Source organism: Scyliorhinus canicula, chromosome 8 (genome assembly GCF_902713615.1).
Source record: "Scyliorhinus canicula chromosome 8, sScyCan1.1, whole genome shotgun sequence".
Lineage (NCBI taxonomy): Eukaryota > Metazoa > Chordata > Chondrichthyes > Carcharhiniformes > Scyliorhinidae > Scyliorhinus > Scyliorhinus canicula.
In genome coordinates, this window is record NC_052153.1 from 189,704,381 (window position 1) to 189,725,748 (window position 21,368).

Below are 21,368 nucleotides of genomic sequence, written 5' to 3' on the forward strand. Positions count from 1 at the left end.
GCGAAGTCTCCGGCCCATTCGGAGTTCTGCGGGAGCTACCCCAGTCACTGCATGTGGGGTGGTCCTATATGAATACAAAAAACGAGCCAGTCTCGTGTCCATTGACCCAGAAGACTGCTTCTTTAGGCCTCAGTTGAATGTCTGCACTGCACGCTCCGCCAACCCATTTGAAGCCGGGTGGTATGGGGCGGTGAGGATATGGCGTATGCCGTTCATCTTCATGAACCTCGCAAACTCCTCACTTGTGAATGGAGTGCCGTTGTCCGTGACCAGCATCTCGGGGAGGCCATGCGTACTGAAAGACAAACGCATCTTCTCGATTGTTACGCAGGACATTGTGCCTCCCATCTTATGCACCTCTAACCATTTAGACTGGGCATCGATTAATAGAAGGAACATGGATCCTTGAAAACGGCCGGCGAAATCCGCATGCAAGCGTGCCCTAGGCCGCCCTGGCCATTCCCAGTGATGTAGGGGCACGGCCAGCGGAAGCTTCTGATGCTCCTGGCAAATGGAGCAGTTTTGGGCCACCTTCTCAATGTCGGTGTCGAGGCCTGGCCACCAGACATAACTCCGGGCCAACATTTTCATTTTGGTCACACCTGGATGCCCGTTGCGCAAGTCTCTCAGTATCAGCTCCTGTCCTTTTTCCGGGACAATCACACTCATCCCCCACAAGAGGATACCATCTTCCACGCTGAATTCGGACAGCTTGGAGGAAAATGCCCGCAACTCGCCTGGGAGCTGTATATGCTGCCCACCATACAGGACTGTGTGCCGAACCTTTGACAGGACTGGCTCCGTCTGCGTCCACTCACGGATCTGTGATGCCGTGACAGGCAAGGTGTCCATAAAATTTAGGGTTGCAACCACCTCACCGGTTGTGGGGGTCGACATGGGGCCGGTCGATAAAGGCAATCGGCTCAGTGCGTCGGAATTCCCTATCTGGGTTCCTGGTTTGTGCTCCAGAGAATACTCGTCTGCAGTGAGCAACAAAGCTGGATCCGTGCAGAAGCAATGGGTGGTATTGGCTTAACCTCTCTGAAAAGTCCCAGCAGAGGCTTATGATCAGTCACGATAGTGAAGTGACGGCCATACACGTACTGGTGGAAGCGTTTCACCACAAAGACCACCGCCAGGCCCTCCTTCTTGATCTGTGCGTACTTCTTTTCCGCTGCAGTCAATGTGCGGGAGGCGAAAGCTATCGGCTGCTCGTTCTCCATCTTGTGGGACAGGACGGCCCCAATACCATACGGGGATGCATCACATGTGATGAGCAAAGGCTTGCCAGGATCATAGTGGGTTAATAACCCAGAAGACGACAATTGTTGTTTTACCCGCCGGAAAGCGATTTCTTGCGGCTGACCCCAAACCCAGACGTGATTCTTCTTTAGCAGAAGGTGCAACGGGGCCAGTGTAGTTGCCAGATTGGGGAGGAACATCCCGGAATAGTTTACGAGGCCGAGAAAAGAACGAAGATGCAAAGTGTCAGTCGGGGCGGGGGCCTGTTGAATTTCACGCACCTTCTCTGCGACGGGGTGCAAACCTTCGCGGTCCACCCGATAATCCAGGTAGACTACTTCCTTCGCCTGAAAGACGCACTTTATGCGACGTAAACAGACTCCAGCCTCCGAAAAGCGTCTAAGGACAGCTTCCAAATGTTCCTGCTCCGATGTCCCTGTAATCAAAACGTCATCTAAGTAGACAGCGACACGCAGTAAACCTCTCAAAATGCCCTCCATGGCGCGTTGAAAAATAGCGCAGGCAGAGGATACCCCAAAGGGCAACCATGTATATTCATACAGGCCCCGGTGTGTATTAATCGTTACATATGGCCGGGAGGCAGGGTCCAGCTCCAACTGTAGGTAAGCGTGACTCATATCTAATTTTGTGAACGAAAGTCCGCCTGCAGGCTTTGTGTAGAGATCCTCTATGCGAGGCATTGGATATCGGTCGAGCCGGGAAACCGTATTCACTGTAAGTTTATAGTCGCCGCACAAGCAGACTGTGGCATCTGGCTTCATTACAGGTACAATTGGTGCTGCCCAGTCAGCGAAACGGATGGGTCTGATAATCCCCAAAGTCTCCAAACGAGTGAGCTCCCTTTCTACCTTCTCGAGCAACGTGTCAGGCACCGGGCGTGCCCGGAAATAGCGCGGCGTGGCTCCTGGTTCGACCTGGATACGGGCTACGGCCCCTTTTATTATTCCCAAACCGGGCTGGAATACATCTGGGTATCGTTCTAGCACCTCAGTCAACCCTCCAGAAACTGTTTGGAGGATGTGCTGCCACTGCAGCCGTAAATGGCGTAACCAGTCCCGACACAACAGGCTCGGCCCATGGCCGCGCAAGACGATAAGTGGGAAACGCCCCTCCTGCCGTCCATAAACACCAGGGGTCATCGTAGTTCCTGCAATGTCCAATGGTTCCCCCATGTAGATGGCCAACCTGGCCTGTGTGTCGGTTAATGTAAGGGTCTGAATACCCTGCTTGATGCGGTCGAATGTCCTCTGGGTGATCACGGAGACCGGTGCGCCAGTATCCAACTCCATCTCAAGCGGGTGACCATTGACCCGTACTGTCACTTTAATGGGGGCCACACGGGGAGCTGCCACACAATGCAGCTGCAGGCAGTCATCCTCCGTCTCCACGTCCTCGGGAGTAGTCACCAAAGGTTCATCCAAATGGAAGGTACGGCCTCAGGGCTGGCCCCAGTTTCTGTCGGAACGACGGTGCCTCTGGCGCCCCAGGACCGGCGTCCGTGACGGGTTCGGCGCCTACAAGTCTGACACGGACATGGCTCCTCATCCATTGGTTCTGGAGAAGGCTCCCTTCGGGGAGGAATGTCCGACGGCCACTGGTGTCGATCCGGATGTCGCCTCGCCCAAGGTACCACAGGGGTGCGGGGGGATGCTTTCGGATGGAAGGGGTTGCGCCCCAAGGCATGCACCTCCATTCCCTACAGCTCCTGCACTCCCCGTACTGCGCTCTCTCGGGACAATACTATTTGAATGGCCTGTTGAAAAGTCAATGTTGGCTCAGCCAACAACATTTTCTGGGTGGCCGCATTGTTAATACCGCAAACCAAACGGTCGCGTAACATTTCTGACAAGGTCTGACCATAGTCACAGTACTCCGCAATCCTGCGTAGCCTGGATAGAAAGTCGGCAAGGGATTCTCCTGGGGTCCTCTCAGCGGTATTAAACCGGTTACGCTGGACTATCGTGGATGGGGTTGGGTTAAAATGTTGCCCCACTAAGTTCACAAGTTCATCAAATGTTTTGGTGTCCGGCGCAGCTGGGTACGTAAGGCTCCTAATCACCCCAAATGTATGCAGGCCGCAGGCGGTGAGCAATATGACCACCTGCCGCTCGTTTTTGGTGATGTTGTTTGCCCGGAAATAGTAACGCATCCGTTATGCGTACTGGTTCAAGCTTTCCAGTGCAGCATCAAAAACATCCATACGTCCATACAGAGGCATGGTGTAATAGAAAACAACTTCCAACCTGTATCCAACAAAAATCCAGGGAGGTGGCTTCAGCAGCGTAGACAGCTATTCACTTTAACCCTCGTCGCCAGTTTTGTGAGGGCCACGAAGAATCCAGCACGAGTTGAAGGATAGAAAGAAATAACATTTATTTACAATAACATATATATACACAATAGCAGCAGCAACTCCCTTGCTGCTCACTCTCCTCTAGCCAGTTCCAAACTGGCCAGCTCTATTTATGCAAGAAATCTGCGAATGATTTCTCCGCCCCCCTCATACTCATACTCCCAAAGGATTGTGGGATTACCATCGATCCCCAACCAATGGTAAGCAGGCAGGTTATAACAGACGGGTTCGGTGATGGGGAGCAAAAATGTCACAAGAAGGCAGCACGGTAGCATGGTGGTTAGCATAAATGCTTCACAGCTCCAGGGTCCCAGGTTCGATTCCCGGCTGGGTCACTGTCTGTGTGGAGTCTGCACGTCCTCCCCGTGTGTGCGTGGGTTTCCTCCGGGTGCTCCGGTTTCCTCCCACAGTCCAAAGATGTGCGGGTTAGGTGGATTGGCCAGGCTAAATTGCCCTTAGTGTCCTAAAAAATAAGGTTAATGGGGGTTGTTGGGTTACTGGTATAGGGTGGATACATGGGCTTGAGTAGGGTGATCATTGCTCGGCACAACATTGAGGGCCGAAGGGCCTGTTCTGTGCTGTACTGTTCTAAAAAAAAAGGCCAAAGCTATGTTTCACAACGATGTGAAAGCATGACACGATTGTCCCCCAGTCAGTGACGGGCTGTGTGTCCTAACATGAAATACCGGGTACCTCATGATCATAAATTATCAACTAATCATCAGGCTGGTACACCGGAATCATCCCTCCACATCAAAAGATCCATCCATGGTGGCATGATGGCAGAATGGCGTGAAGCATGGCTGGTGTCCAAAGGCCTGTACCTGGCGAGCAGTACTCCCAGGGGAAAGAGGGATGTGCTTGGGTAGTGCCTGGGGATGCAGGGCAGGTGCACCTGGGTGAGCTGGTTTGCTTACTGAACGCTGGGGTGGCCTTTAAAATTGGCACCCTGTGTCACCAAGTGCTTGCGTTGCTGGTGGGGCAGGCAAATCAGAGGCCAGCAATACAGCAATACTTTTCACTGTACCTCAGCACATGTGACAATAAACAAATCCAATCCAATCCAATCCATTGTGGGACTTCAAGTTTTTTTTTTCCAAAGTCCCGCATTATATGGTGGAGAAGGCCGCCATTGTTGTCGTTGGCTTCAACGCCACTTTTCACGTCCAACACCGGCCTTTGTCAATGTCGGACAAAGTTCCAGCTAATGTAACTGCTTCGAGTGATGTGTTCCAACTCATCAGCAGAATTTGGGTTGACTGGGACTATATTCACTGGAATTTAGGAGAATGAGAGGGGATCTAATTGAAATGAATACAATTCTGGACAAGCTGGTGCAGCAATGTTGTTTCCTCTGGCTGGGGGATCGAGAACAAAGGGTCATAGTCTCGGGATACGGGGGTAGGTCATTTCGGACTGAGTTGAGGAGAAACCTCTTCACTCAGAGAGTGGTGAGCCTGTGGAATTCTCTACCGCAGAAAGCTGTGGAGACCAAGTCACTGAATATATTTAAGAAGGAAACAGATAGATTTCTAGACTCTAAAGGCATCAAGGGGTATGGAGAGGGCTTGGGAGTATTGTGTTGTGTTAGAGGATCAGCTGTGATCATATTGAATGATGGAGCAGGCTCAAAGGGCCGAATGGTCTACTCCTGCTCCTATTTTCAATGTTTCTTTATTAATTAAGTAGGACCTGGAAGCCCCTGTGATGACATCATCAAGACTTCCTATATCAGCCGATAAGGATAAAGATTCAGAAGATTTCTTAAAAAGAGAAGGATGTTTGAAGAGACCAGCTGACAGATGATGACAACAGTGAATGGGGAATTTATTGGCATACATCTAATAGAACGCAGTTTACCAGGTCGAAACCATATAGCAAATCATAATTCCTTCTTGGCTGTAATCATGGATGCCTATGGTAAACCTTTGGTCTGTCATTGTAACCTACTGGCATATTAATCATTGAAAAAGAATCTCTTATCAACCAAGGGCTTCCCACAGTACATTTGGGAAGATCTCGACAGTCAAGCCAATAGCTACAGTGGTTAGCACTGTTGCTTCCCAGCGCCAAGGAGCCGGTTTCAATTCCCGGATTGGGTCACAGTCTGTGCGGAGTCTGCATGTTCAACCCGTGTCTGCGTGAGTTTCCTACGAGCGCTCCGGAGTTTTCTCCCACAAGTCCCAAAAGACGTGCTTGTTAGGTGCTGAATTCTCCCTCTGTGTACCCGAACAGGCGCCAGTGTGGTGACTAGGGGATTTTCACAGTAACTTCATTGCAGTGTTAAGTAAGACTGCTTGTGAGCACTAATTGATTATTACCTGGAACAAATAAAGATTATGATTATTATAATTTCCAGCATCGTATAAATGTATGTTCTTGTTGACAGACAGGAACAATTCTTGAATGAGAAAGGCACTCCCTGATGACATGGGCAGGTGATCTTCACCCAAGCCTCTTAATATTCTTCTGTCAGCTTGGTGGTGGGGTAGTGTTTGCAGCCCTTGAGTCAGAAGGTTCAGATTGAACTCTAGAGACTTGAGAACATAACCTAGGCTTGGTAAGAAGTCTTACAACACCAGGTTAACGTCCAAGAGGTTTGTTTCGAATCACTAGCTTTCGGAGCACTGCTCCTTCCTCAGGTGAATGGGGAGTGGGTTCCAGAAACATATATATAGACAAAGTCAAAGATGCAAGACGATACTTTGAATGCGAGCGCTTGCAGGTAATTAAGTCTTTACAGAGCCAGAGAGAGGGGTAACCCGAAGTTAAAGAAGTGTGAATTGTCTCAAGCCAGAAAGTTGGTAGTATTTCGCAAGCCCAGGCCAGGTGTTGGGGGTGAATGTAATGCGACACGAATCCCAGGTCCCGATTGAGGGCGTACTCACGTGTGCGGAACATGGCTATAAGTTTCTGCTCGGCGATTCTGCGTTGTCGTGCGTCCGGACGGCCGCCTTGGAGAACGCTTACCCGAAGATAAGAGGCTGAATGCCCTTGACTGCTGAAGTGTTCCCTGACTGGAAGGGAACATTCCTGCCTGCCGATTGTCGCGCAATGTCCGTTCATCCATTGTCGCAGCGTCTGCATGGTCTCGCCAATGTACCACGCTTCGGGACATCCTTTCCTGCAGCGTATGAGGTAGACAACTTTGGCCGAGTCGCACGAGAATATACCACGTACCTGGTGGGTGGTGTTCTCTCATGTAATGGTGGTACCCATGTCAATGATCTGGCACGTCTCGCAGAGATTGCCATGGCAGGGTTGTGAGGTGTTGTGGTTGCTGTTCTGAAGGCTGGGTAGTTTGCTGCAAACAATGGTTTGTTTGAGGTTGCGCGGTTGTTTGAAGGCAAGTCGTGGGGGTGTGGGGATGACCTTGGCAAGATGTTCGTCTTCATCGATAACGTGTGAAGGCTGCAAAGAAGATGTCGTAGTTTCTCCGCTCCGGCGAAGTACTGGACGATGAAGGGTACTCTGTCAGTTCTGTCCTGTATTTGCCTTCTGAGGAAGTTGTTGCGTTTTTTTTGCTGTGGCGCGTTGGAACTGTCGATCAATGAGTCGAGCGCCATATCCCGTTCGTACAAGGGCATCTTTCAGCGTCTATAGATGTCTGTTACGCTCCTCCTCATCTGAGCAGATCCTGTGTATACGGAGGGCTAGTCCATAGGGAATGGCTTCTTTAATGTGTTTAGGGTGAAAGCTGGAGAAGTGGAGCATTGTGAGGTTATCCGTGGGCTTGCGGTAAAGCGAAGTGCTGAGGTGACCGTCCTTGATGGAGAGAAGTGTGTCCAAGAATGGAACCAATTTTGGAGAGTAGGCCATGGTGAGTCTGATGGGGGGATGAAACTTATTGATGTCATCGTGTAGTCGTTTCAGTGATTCTTCGCCGTGGGTCCAAAGGAAAAAAATGTCATCGATGTATCTGGTGTATAACGTTGGTTGAAGGTCCTGTGCGGTGAGGAGCAGTGCTCCGAAAGCTAGTGATTCGAAACATAAGAACATAAGAACTAGGAGCAGGAGTAGGCCATCTGGCCCCTCGAGCCTGCTCCGCCATTCAATCAGATCATGGCTGATCTTTTGTGGACTCAGCTCCACTTTCCGGCCCAAACACCATAACCAACTTGTGAGACTTTAACCTGGTGTTGTGAAACTTCTTACTGCGCCCACCCCAGTCCAACGCCGGCATCTCCAAATCGTAACCTAGGCTGGCACTGTAGTGAAGAACAGAACATAGAACATAGAACATAGAACAGTACAGCACAGAACAGGGCCTTCGGCCCTCGATGTTGTGCCGAGCAATGATCACCCTACTCAAACCCACGTATCCACCCTATACCCGTAACCCCCCCCCCCCCCCCCCCCCCCCCCCCAACCTTACTATTTTTAGGACACTACGGGCAATTTAGCATGGCCAATCCACCTAACCCGCACATCTTTGGACTGTGGGAGGAAACCGGAGCACCCGGAGGAAACCCACGCACACACGGGGAGGACGTGCAGACTCCACACAGACAGTGACCCAGCCGGGAATCGAACCTGGGACCCTGGAGCTGTGAAGCATTTATGCTAACCACCATGCTACTGTGCTGCCCACAAATGCCATACTGTCATGATATTGAACGGAGGCTCTGCCTGTCCCTTCAAGTGGATACTAAAGATTTTATCGCACTATTAAAAATAGAAATAAAGTTCTGGTTGTGGCTATGCGGAGCTAAGCCGCACGTTCGGCAGCTCCCGCCAGGAACGGACTTTTGGGCTCTTTTAAGGGCCCCCAGCGGTACTTGCTCGATGATTCCCGAGGTGGGAAGGTGTCTGCAGCGGATCCCCAGTGGTCTATGGTCTTGACCAGGAGCGGAGCCAGCAGAATAGAGGTGGCAGCGCCTAAGAAAAAGCGGAGGAAGAGAACCAAGATGGCGGCCGGCGGAGGCCTTGAGGAATGGAGACAGTGGGCGCAGGTGCAGCATGAGATTCTCCAGCACTGTTTTCAGGAACTCAAAGTGGAGCTGCTGGACTCGCTGAAGGCAAATACGAACAAGCTGCTGGCGACGCAGACAGCCCAGGGGGTGGAAATCCGGGAGCTCCGACAACAAGCCTGCTAAAGAGAGGATGAGGCCGCGGCCCTCGCGGTAAAGGTGGAGATGCACGAGGCGCTCCACAAGAAGTGGCAGGAGCGGTTTGAGGAGTTGGAGAACCGGTCGAGGCGGAAACATTTGTGGATCCTGGGCCTCACGGAGGGGCTGGAAGGGTCAGACCTGGAGGCCTATGTGGTCGTCTTGTTGAACTCGTTAATGGGAGCTGGGTCCTTCCAGGGGTCCCTGGAGCTGGAGGGGGCCCACAGAATACTGGCCAGGAGGCCCAAACCGAATGAGCAGCCATGGGTGGTGCTGGTGCGGTTCCACCGGTTCGTTGACCGAGAGTGTGTGCTTAGGTGGGCCAAGAAGGAGTGGAGCAGCAAGTGGGAGAACACAGTAGTGCGGATCTACCAGGATTGGAGTGCGGAGGTGGCCAAGCGGAGGGCCGGTTACAACCGGACGAAGGTGGTGCTCCACAGAAACAGTGTGAAGTTTGGCATGTTACAGCCGGCACGTCTGTGGGTCACCTACAAGGACCTGCACTTTTACTTTGAGTCCCCGGAGGAGGTGTGGGCCTTTGTGCAGGCCGAGAAGTTGGACTCTGACTGAGGGTCGGGGGTTTGTAAATAACTGTGTTAACTTTTGGTGGGAAGGGTCTTTGTTTTATGCTGTTTCACGCTGTTTTAAGTTGGTTGTGGGTTGTTTCTCGGGTGGATTGGGTGCTGTCTTTTTTTTGTGGGGGCGGGGTTGGGCAGAGGGAAAGCGCGGGCTTTTCTTCTGTTTCCCGCGCTGAGGGTGGATAGGGGCGGGGTCGGAGCTGAGAAGCGCGGGCTTTTTTCCCGCGCAAGAGCGGGAGGGGGAGGAGGAGGATCTGCTGATGGGTCTGGGGGAGGAGGAGTAGCCTCACGTTGGGAGGGGTCGGAGGTGTGGCGGGAGCTGCCGGGGCAGCAGAAGTTAGCTGGCTCACGGGAGTGCTACGGAGGGAGTAACGTGGCTGGGAGGTGTCCTAGCCTTGGGGGGGGGGGGGGGGGGGGGGGGGGGGGGGGGGGTACCGGGTTGCTGCTGAAATGGCTAGGAAGGAGCTGGAGTCTGCAGGGGGGGGCCGGGGTGGGGGTTTGCCGCCGTGGAGAACGGGCCAACCGAGGGGCGCTGGCCTGGGGCGGGCAGGGGATGGGTTATGGCTAGTCGGCAGGGGAGGGGGGCAGGGAGCCCTCTGATCCCGCTGATAACTTGGAATGTGAGGGGGCTGAATGGGCCGGTCAAACGGGCCCGGGTGTTTACGCACCTGAAGGGGCTGAAGGTGGACGTGGCTATGCTCCAGGAGACGCACCTGAAGGTGGCGGACCAGGTTAGACTGAGGAAGGGCTGGGTAGGCCAGGTGTTTCATTCGGGGCTGGATGCAAAAAATCGGGGGGTAGCGATTCTGGTGGGAGAAAGGGTGTCGTTTGAGGCGTCGAAGGTAGTGGCTGACAGTGGAGGGAGGTATGTGATGGTGAGCGGCAAGTTGCAAGGGGAGCGGGTGGGGCTGGTGAATGTCTATGCCCCAAACTGTGACGATGCCGGTTTTATCCGGCCTGTGATGGGCCGCATTCCGGATCTAGAGACGGGGGGCCTGATACTGGGGGGGGGACTTTAACACAGTGCTGGATCCCCCATTGGATCGATCCATGTCCAGGACAGGCAGGAGGCCTGCGGCAGTTAAGGTGTTGAGGGGGTTTATGGACCAGATGGGAGGGGTGGATCCTTGGAGGTTCGCGAGGCCGAGGGCCAGGGAGTATTCATTTTTTTCCCACATGCATAAAACCTATTCCCGGATCGATTTTTTTGTCCTGAGCAAGGGGCTGATTTCGAGGGTGAAGGATGTCGAGTATTCGGCCATAGTCATTTCGGACCATGCACCGCACTGGGTAGACCTTGAGCTGGGGGAGGAGAGGGACCAGTGCCCGCTCTGGCGCCTGGAGGTAGGACTGCTGGCGGATGAGAGGGTGGGCAGGGGGGGTTCGGGGGTGTATCAAGAGGTACTTTGAGGCCAATGATAATGGGGAGGTCCGAGTGGGGACGGTTTGGGAGGCATTGAAGACGGTGATTAGAGGGGAGTTGATTTCCATCCGAGCCCATAGGGAGAGGGGAGAGCAAAGAGAGAGGGAGAGGTTGGTGAGGGAGATGGTGAGGGTGGACAGGAGATACGAGGAGGCTCCGGAGAAGGGACTGTTGGGGGAGTTACGTAACCTGCAGGCCAAGTTCGACTTGCTGACCACCGGAAACGCGAAAGTTCAGTGGAGGAAGGCACAGGTGGCGGTGTACGAATATGGGGAGAAGGCGAGTAGGATGCTGGAGCATCAGCTACGTAAACGAGACGCGGCCAGGGAGATTGGTCGAGTGACGGATAAGGGAGGCAATGTGGTGCGAAGGGGGGTGGACATTAATGGGGTCTTCAGGGACTTTTATGGGGAACTGTACCGGTCCGAGCCCCCGGTGGAGGGAGGGGAATGGGGCGCTTCTTGGATAGGCTGAGATTTCCGAAGGTGGAGGAGGGACAGGTGGAGGAGCTGGGGGCGCTGATTGAGCTGGAGGAGCTGGTCAAAGGGATAGGCAGCATGCAGTCGGGGAAGGCGCCGGGGCCGGATGGGTTTCCGGTCGAATTTTACAAAATGTATGCAGACCTGTTGGGCCCCCTGTTGGCTAGGACCTTTAACGAGGCAAGGGAGGGGGGGGGGGCTTTGCCTCCGACCATGTCACGGGCGCTGATTTCCTTGATCCTTAAACGGGACAAGGACCCCCTACAGTGTGGATCATATAGGCCTATCTCGTTGTTAAATGTGGATGCCAAGCAGTTGGCGAAGATCTTGGCCACAAGGATAGAGGACTGTGTGCCGGGGGTCATTCATGAGGACCAGACAGGGTTTGTCAAGGGAAGGCAGCTGAACACCAATATACGTAAGCTTCTGAATGTTATAATGATAACGGCGGTAGAAGGGGAGGCGGAGATAGTGGTAGCACTAGACGCGGAGAAGGCCTTTGATAGGGTTGAGTGGGGGTACTTGTGGGAGGTGCTGGAAAGGTTTGGGTTCGGGGAGGGGTTTGTCAGTTGGGTGAGGCTGTTATATGAGGCCCCGATGGCGAGCGTAGCCACGAATAGGAGGAGATCGGAGTACTTTCGGTTGTACCGGGGGACGAGGCAGGGGTGTCCCCTGTCCCCTTTGCTCTTTGCGTTGGCAATTGAGCCCCTGGCCATGGCATTGAGGGAGTCGAGGAATTGGAGGGGTCTGGTGTGGGGCACGGAGGAGGAGCACCGAGTGTCATTATACGCAGATGACTTGTTGCTTTATGTGGCGGACCCAGTGGGGGGAATGCCGGAGGTGATTCAGATCCTTAGGGAATTTGGGGGCTTTTCTGGGTACAAGCTCAACCTGGGTAAGAGTGAGCTGTTCGCTGTGCACCCGGGGGATCAAGAGGAGGGGATTGGTAGGCTCCCGCTGAAAAGGGCGGGGAGGAGCTTTCGGTACCTGGGAGTCCAGGTGGCTAGGAGATAGGGGGCCCTTCACAAGCTTAACCTCACTGTGGTGAATGTAACTCCGTAATTCACACTGTATTGTAGATACATGAGACCATGCATTTGTAAGCGCAGTTACGTTGCCCGACCACTAGGGGGAGTAGCACTGGGAATGCTTAGGAGTTTGTACAGGGCTCCACCCTTGGCTCTGCCCACGACTCCTCCCCCTGGACTGCTGTATAAATACCAATGCTCAGAGCCAGTCGTTCAGTTCATCGAGAGTTCAACGTGGAATAGGCTGGCTCTGTTGTAAGTAGATTAAAACCACTGTTCATATCTTAAAGCACGTGTCTAGTGAATTGATGGTTTCATCACTAACTAGGCTGGTGGAGCAAATGTTCGGCGCAACATCGTGGGCCGAAGGGCCTGTTCTGTGCTGTATTTCTCTATATCTCTATAAATGGAGGAGGAGTTCAAAAGATGGGACATGTTGCCACTGTCGCTGGTGGGCAGGGTGCAGTCCGTCAAGATGACGGTGCTCCCAAGGTTTTTGTTCCTGTTCCAGTGCCTCCCCATCCTTATCCCGAAGGCCTTTTTTAGGAGGGTCAATAGGAGTATTACGGAATTTGTATGGGCGCATGGGACTCCGAGGGTGGAGCAGGGCAGGGATAGGGGGGGCTGGCGTTGCCCAACCTCTGTGGGTACTACTGGGTTGCCAATGCAGCGATGGTGCATAAGTGGGTAATGGATGGGGCAAGGGCAGCATGGAAGAGGATGGAGATGGCGTCCTGCGTGGACACGAGCCTGGAGGCGCTGGTAACGGCGCCGTTGCCGCTCCCTCCAACGAGGTATATCACGAGCCCGTGGTGGCGGCTACCCTCAAAATTTGGGGGCAATGGAGACGGCATAGGGGGGAAGTGGGGGGCTCGATGGAGTCCCCGATTCGGGTGAACCACCGGTTTGTTCCAGGGAGCATCGATGGTGGGTTTCTGGGCTGGCACAGGGTAGGTATTAGGAGGTTGAGGGACCTGTTTGTGGATGGGAGGTTCGCGAGCCTGGGTGAGTTGGAAGGGAAGTTTGGGCTCCCCCCGGGGAACATGTTTAGGTACATGCAGGTTAGGGCGTTTGCCAGGCGGCAGGTGGAGGGGTTCCCTCTGCTGCCCCCACGTGGGGTACGGGACAAGGTGCTCTCGGGGGTGTGGGTTGGAGGGGGGAGGATCTCGGACGTGTACCACGTCCTGCAGGAGGTGGATGAGGCCTCGGTGGAGGAGCTGAAGGGTAAATGGGAGGAGGAGCTGGGTGAGGAGATTGAGGAGGGGACGTGGGCGGATGCCCTGGGAAGAGTGAATTCCTCCTCTTCCAGTGTGAGGCTTAGCCTCATACAGTTCAAGGTGCTGCACAGGGCCCACATGACTGGGACGAGGATGAGTAGGTTTCTCGGGGGCGAAGACAGGTGTGCTAGGTGCTCGGGGAGCCCAGCGAACCACGCCCATATGTTCTGGGCATGCCCAGCGCTGGGGGAATTTTGGAAGGAGGTAGCAAGACGGTGTCGAGGGTGGTAGGATCCAGGGTCAAGCCAGGCTGGGGACTCGCAATTTTTGGGGTTGTAGTGGAGCCGGGAGTGCAGGAGGCGAAAGAGGCCGGTGTTCTGGCCTTTGCGTCCCTAGTAGCCCGGCGGAGGATCTTGCTTCAATGGAGGGATGCGAGACCCCCGAGCGCGGAGGCCTGGATCAATGATATGGCAGGGTTAATCAAATTGGAGAGGGTGAAATTTGCCCTGAGGGGATCAGTACAAGGGTTCTTTAGGCGGTGGCAGCCTTTCCTGGATTTCCTGGCAGAACGGTAGGAAAATAGGCCGGCAGCAGCAGCAACCGGGGGGGGGGGGGGGGGGGGGGGGGGGGGGGGGTTTGTTTTGGGGGAAGGGAGAAATGTGTATATGTGTTTACTGGATGTGCCGGGTGTTTAGCTCTCCTTTTTGTAGTTACTGGGGGAAGGGGTTTGGTTTTGGGGGTTAGTGTGTTTTTCTTTTTGTTGTTAATATTGTTTTCTTGTTGTTATTTTCTGTTTTGGATATGTTTTTGAAAATCTCAATAAAAATTATTTAAAAAAAAAAATAGAAATAAAGTATCCTGTCCAAAATGTATCTCATAGCTAACAGCAATAAAACAGTAACTGGCTGTTGCATTTCCTTATTAAACAGTAAATCATTGACTGTGAAGTGTTCTGAGATGTTCTGAAAGCCATTATATAAATCCCAGCTCATTCTTGAGCTGGCTGCTGGCCAAGTTCATCATCCCATGCTGATCTGCCTTAGCTTCTTCCCTGTGGAGTGACACTCAGCATCCACACTGCACCTACTCAGGATGCAGAACAAGGACTGGGCACCCTGCGAAGAAGAAACTTATACGTTGTGGTGATATGATCTGCATACCTGTCTGCCATTGGGCCCGAACGTCGGCTTACCATTGGCCCTGGTCGGTCATGTGCCTCTCGACCAATTGGCCGAGAGGCTGAGTTAACCACGCCTCTATTAACGAGGTATAAATGGTCAGACGCCTGACGATCGACCTTTCCATTGTAGACGATCGCAGAGCTGTGTTCTAGTCTATTAAAGCCGGACTTTGGTAAATCACTCGCCTTGCGTACAATTGATGGTACATCACATGTGTAAAGAGACTATAACCTGCACATGTCCTTGGACCATCGCACTCTGTCCTTGGATCATTGCACTCTGCTCTTATACCATTGCACTGGAACACCAGGAAGACATACTTCACTGAGCAGAATTTTACTAACTTGACACTCCTAATTTCTTATTATGTGTAATTTCTAGAAAACTCTTTGCATTTAGTTTCTGACTACTAACGATAACCTGACTGTTGGACTTTGAGCAGCGATTCGAAGTAACAAAATAATTTAAATTGACAAAGTTCTGAAGCCAGGGAGACTTTATGTTACATCAAATATTTACCATGGCAAACACATTTTGTGCACTAGAGGCATTAAAACTACCGTTGTCCATCAATTAGCTTCTGGAGGAGTGTTCAGTTCTGCTGTTTTATCACTTTCCTGCGGCTGCTGCCCATCTTTGCATTACTAGGTTCTCATCTGCCTCAGTTTGAGGCATTCCTGTCGGGTTTACATAGAACACTGAGATTGCATTCAACAGTGTCAGAAATGAAAATATGGCCATTTGCCTTTCGTTATCCTCCTTTGCCAACTCGGAATACTGTTGGAATTCCAACCTCCTCCAATGTCCTTTCCTCGATTGTCCACTGACAATGCCCTTTTTGGCTCCCACCAGTATCGCTGACCATGGCTCCATTAATCTCCCCAGCTACCCCTTCAGGCTGAGTCAAGAGATGGGGAACCTCAGCAGTTTCCCCAAGCCTAAGCTCAAATTCAACCCCACACCCAATCTGAAAACAAGATTTTCTTCCCCCTGCATGTCGGCCCCTTCCCTGCAAAAGTTGTTTTTCTGGCCTCAAATCCTCCACAAGCTTCAGTTCCCCCAAAATGTTGGGTCCTCATCCTCACAAAATACCACATTGTGTCCTCCCAAAGATTCATTGCTCCACTCATACTCCGATGAGTTGAGTTCAAAATTCTCATCCTTACTCTGAACTTTCTCCATGGCTTTGCTCTGGCCTAACTTAGTGATTTGCTCCTTTATATCACAGCATTAATCCTAATGCTCTAAAACTGGGTCTCTCTTAGTCCAAATTCCCGAATCTTTCAGCTCCAATGCTCTTGTCCTGTTGAACTTCCAGGTGGTTTTTACACAGCCTTACCACCTCCATTCCTACTTTCAAAAGACTTGCAAAATCTCACTCTGTGGCAGCTCCTTTATCTTCACCCTCCCATCTCCCCTTTTCCCATCCTATTAGAGGCTCCCTTTCATTTCCCTCTTCAAGTAAACGGTATCTTCTTCCTCATGAACAGTGGAATGAGAGATGCAAGTTGTTCCACATACACTTTCCAAATTATGAACAAAATATATACTGTACCTTTTTATAGTTGGACTCCCATGACATGGCACACCGGAATTGGTCGATGTTAGCTTCCATGAGGTGTCCCTACAATAGAAGAATGTGCAATTTACAATTGGTTCTGAGGACCATGCCAGTGACTATTTTTTTAAAAACCTCCATCCCATCATAATCCCTTTCATTTGTTCAGAATGAAGAAGCACTAAAATATCTCAAGCTGATGTCCAACTCAAAGAGGATGATGCACTATCAATTACCACGAAGACGAGAGTAGTGGAATAATCGAGGCTTTATTGAGCAAAGATGTTGTGCCTCCTGTAGCTGCTGCCAGAATGGCTGCAGCACCGGCAAGCACACACATTTATACTCCGCCTACTGGGCGGAGCCAGCAGGCAGGGATTTACCCATGTACCTCTACTATACGGACAGTGCCGTAATACATGTAATATACTACTAGTCGTAGCCACAGAGGATAAAATACAAGGAGTTAGACAGCTGATTCTCCACCCAGCTCTTCAAGCATATGCACCATAAGCTGGATTCTCTGCCCCGCCGCGCCACATTTCTGTCTCACCCCGCTGGCAGGATGCTCCGTTACGCCAGCTGGTCAATGGGGGTTCCCATTGTGGGGTAGCCCCACACCGTCGGGAAACCCCCGGGCTGCCGGCAAAACGGAGCATCCCACCGGCGGAGAATCCAGCCCCGTATATCAGCTTCACCAGATACAATGGCCAGCAAACTATTTAATCCCAATATATTTCCCACCAAGGCACTTTTGATTTATATTCTTATTTTTAATTTTTGTGACACAGTGATGGCACAGTGGTTAGCACTGCTGCCTCACAGTGCCAGGGAGCTGGGTTCAATTACAGCCTTGGGTGGCTGCCTGTGTTGAGTTTGCACATTCTCCCCGTGTCTGCATGGGTTTCCTCCGGATGCTCCGGTTTCCTCCCACAGTCCAAAGCTGTGCAGGTTAGGTAGATTGACCATGCTAAATTATCCATTAGTATCCAAATAGGTGCAGGTTAGGTAGGGTTACAGGGATAGGGTGAGGAAGTGAGCCTAGGAAGGGTGCTCTTTCAAAGGGTCGGTGCAGACATGATGCGCTGAACGGCCTCCTTCTGCACTGTAGGGATTCTATGGTTCTATGGGGAAGATGGGCTAAGGAAATAACGGCAGGGGGCAGCAGTATTGATTCAGAAAATCATTACTCCTGAACATAAGAAATAATATTTTAACAACATGTTCCAAGGGGATTTGTAGAGGCTAAGTGACTGGGCACAAAATTGGAATACAATGTGGATAAATATGAGGAGTAGAGAAAACAGAAATACAGAGTATTTCTTTACTGGTGAACAAAGAACAAAGAAAAGTACAGCACAGGAACAGGCCCTTCGGCCCTCCAAGCCTGCACCGACCATGCTGCCCGTCTAAACTAAATTCTTCTGTACTTCCGGGTCAATATCCCTCTATTCCCATCCTATTCATGTATTTGTCAAGATGCCCCTTAAATGTCACTATCGTCCCTGCTTCCACCACCTCCTCCAACAGTGAGTTCCAGTTACCCACTACCCTCTGTGTAAAAAACTTGCCCCGTACATCTCCTCTAAACTTTGCCCCTCGCGCCTTAAACCTATGCCCCCAGTAATTGACCCGTCTACTCTGGGAAAAAGTCTCTGACTATCCATTCTGTCTATGCCCCTCATGATTTTGTGGACCTCTATCAGGTCGCCCCTCAACCTCCGTTGTTCCAGTGAGAACAAACCGAGTTTATTCAACCGCTCCTCATAGCTAATACCCTCCATACCAGGCAACATCCTGGTAAATCTCTTCTGCACCCTCTCTAAAGGCTCCACATCCTTCTGGTAGTGTGGCAACGAGAATTGAACACTATACTCCAAGTGTGGCCTAACTAAGGTTCTACACAGCTGCAACATGACTTGCCAATTCTTATACTCAGTGCCCCGGCCAATGAAGGCCAGCATTCCGTATGCCTTGACTACCTTCTCCACCTGTGTTGCCCCTTTCAGTGACCTGTGGACCTGTACACCTAGATCTCTCTGACTTTCAATACTCTTGATGGTTCTACCATTCACTGTATATTTCCGACCTTCCAAAGGCTATGAAATGTTGGGGGCAATTCTCCGAGCCCCGCGCCTGGCTGGAGAATCATTGCAACCACACCACGACGCACCGACGCCGGCGCGCGATTCTCCAAGGCGCGGAGAATCGGCACCGTTTGCACCAGCGCCTTTGGCGCGGTGCCGGTCACGGGCCGCTGGATTCGGCGGGGCCGCCGATTCTCCGGTCCGGATGGGCCGAGCTGATATGACAGAGTCCCGCCAGCGCCGTTCACCCCTGGTTGCTGCCGGTGGGAACTCTGCATGAACGGTGGGTGGGGCGGTGGGCGACCTGTTGGGGGGGAGGGGGGCTCCTTCATCGGGGGGGGGGGGGGGGGGGGGGGGCTCCGATGGGGTCTGGCCTGTAATCAGGGCCCACCGATCGGCGGGCCGGCCTCTCCCCCCGGGCCTACTTTCTGGTGCGGCCGGACCCTGAACACCGACACCATGTTGAGTCGTGCCGGCGCGCTAAAGACGTCCCCCGCGCATGCACAGATTGGCCCGACGGAAAGGAGGCTGGAGCGGTGTGAACCGCCAGCGCCCGCGCCAGCGCCTATGGGGGCCAGAATCTGTCGTACCCGGGCTCGGTTCGCGCAGTCGTGAAATGCAATTCCGTTCACAACGGCGCAAACACTTGGGCTCCATATTGGAGAATCGCCCCCCCCATTGAATTTCAAAGGGACTTGGTGTCCTTCTTCATAAGTCACTCAAAGCTAACATGCAAGTACAGCAAGTAACTAAGAAGGCAAATGCTTAGCCTTTAATACAAAAGATTTGAGTATGGAGGTAAAGATGTCTTCCTGCAATTATATAGAGCCTTGATGAGACCACACATGAACTATTGTATACAGTTTTGGCATTCTTACCAAAGAAGGGGTCGACAGGGTAGATGCAGGAAGGATGGTTCCCCTGGCTGGTGAGTCTAGAACCAGGGGACACAGTATCAGAATCAGGAACAGAAGGAATTTCTTCACACAGAGGGTGGTGAGTCTTTGGAATTCTCTTACCCCAGTGGACTATGGAGGCTCAGTTAGTGAGCATGTTCAAAACCGAGATTGTTAGATTTCTAGATATTAAATACAGGGCAGGAAAATGGTGTTGAAATAGAGGATCAGCCTTGATCTCATCGAATGGCAGAGCACGCTTAGGAGACTGAATGGCCTACTCCTGCTCCTATTTCTGAGATTCTAATATAAGCTGGTGTGGGCCACAATGGCTCAGGTTAGGAATGGAAACTTAGCAAGGATTCCTAATACTATTCAAGAAGGGCGGTACAGTAGCAAAGTGGTTAGCTCTGTTGTTTCACAACACCAGAGACCTGGGTTCAATTCCCGGCTTGGATTACTATCTGTGCGGAGTCTGCACATTCTCCCCGTGTCTGCATGGGTTTCCTCCGGGTGCTCCGGTTTCCTCCCACAAGTCCCCAAAGACATGCTTGTTAGGTGAATTGGACATTTTGAATTCTCCCTCAATGTACCCGAACAGGCGCCAGAGTGTGGCGACTAGGGGATTTTCACAGTAACTTCATTGCAGTGTTCATGTAAGCCTACTTGTGACACTATCAAAGATTATTATTATGAAAGTCTGTGTATATGGCATTTAATGAGTGGAGGGTCAGGGCTGGCCTTCCAATACTCATCCATAGTCTTATCTGGCCATTAGCCTGAATTATTATCTTATAAAAGCATTTATAAATTACCTGGAGTTGATTTTAAAATCCTGATGGGAAATGGGGAGAGTTGGTTATAGAATCATAAACTAGCACAGCGCAGAAGGAAGCCATTTGAATAAGTTCTTATTCGCTATTACATTCCAGACCAGACCGCAACAATTGCTAGGACTCCAACTTCAACAAATAATATCCACAGCTGGAATGATATTATGATCTTTCTTTTATGATGTTTTAATTGCACGTCTGTCTTCAAGAAACCTAGCTGTTGTCAAACCAGGATTTTAAAAAACATGACTGCAGCAGTTGCACACTAACCCAGGCTTTTAACCCTTACTGCACCAACTACATACAACACAATTTCTGAAATTCTTACATTCACCAAATCACTCCATTGTAGCATGATTTTAACCACCAAACCTGATAACCAGGCCTTCTATTAAGGTGAGGATGAAGCAGTGCTCCGAAAGCTAGTGATTCGAAACAAACCTGTTGGATTTTAACCTGGTGTTGTAAGACTTCTTACTCAATTAAGGTGGTAATTGCAGCTGGCCAGTGGAAGGTTGGGTATCCCAAGGCCACCTGCCAATAAAAAGAAAAGAGGGTTCCACAAAGGGATCAGGAGGGGCAATGGTTGGAGGGAAGGAAAGTCCAGGGTAGGTGAGGCCATAACTTGCATATGGGAGAACGCCTGCTCATTATGGCCTTCAAGGGCAAGTAAGAAATGTACGTTGAATTCTCCATCAGCAGGATCCTCCAGTCTGCCGGCAGCGCACCCACTCCCGTGCGTTTCCCGACGGTGTTGGGTGGCCCATAATGGAAAATCCCATTGGCCGGCTGCGGGAATGGAGAATTCGGCTGCTGATGGGGACGTGACACGCAGGAAAACACGGCTAGTGGACTGGAGAATCCCTTTCAGGACCCACTTCCTTTCGACTTGCTCCAGACTGGTAGGAAAGCTGCAGTGATTTCACTTGGTTCAGGCCTGAGTAACAACATAAATGTCCCAAAAAGCCGCAATTATCAAGTAAAGTTCAGAATTGTGCCACATAAGGTACAGGTGATTAAAAGCTTGGTCACAGAGGTAAGTATTAAGGGGCATCTTGAAAGATAGAGAGATCTGCAGAAGCAGAGTTTCAGAGGTAGAGTGTGGTAAACACCACTAATAACACATTCCATGTATTACGGTAATGCCCATGTATTACAGGTACCATGGTAAATCCCTGCCTGCTGGCTCCTCCCAGCAGGCGGCGTATAAAAATGTGTGCTCTCCTGCGCTGCTCCCAATCTCATTCCAGCTACAGGAGGCACAACATCTTGTGCAATAAAGCCTCGATTGTTTCACCATTCTTGTCTCGTGGTAATTGATGGTACATCATGGAGCTCCAGAGTTTAGGGGTGCGATTCAGCAA

The 21,368-nt window shown here is 51.5% G+C and overlaps 1 protein-coding gene across 2 annotated transcripts in view; it reads right to left on the reverse strand.

Moving 5' to 3' along the window:
• cfap99 (cilia and flagella associated protein 99) overlaps positions 1-21,368 on the reverse strand; it is a 252,550-nt gene that overhangs the window by 85,114 nt on the left and 146,068 nt on the right. For both annotated transcript variants that reach the window (XM_038805891.1, XM_038805892.1), the window contains one exon: positions 16,186-16,254. In XM_038805891.1, coding sequence (XP_038661819.1) covers positions 16,186-16,254 — 69 coding nt within the window. The remainder of the gene's footprint in view (positions 1-16,185; positions 16,255-21,368) is intronic.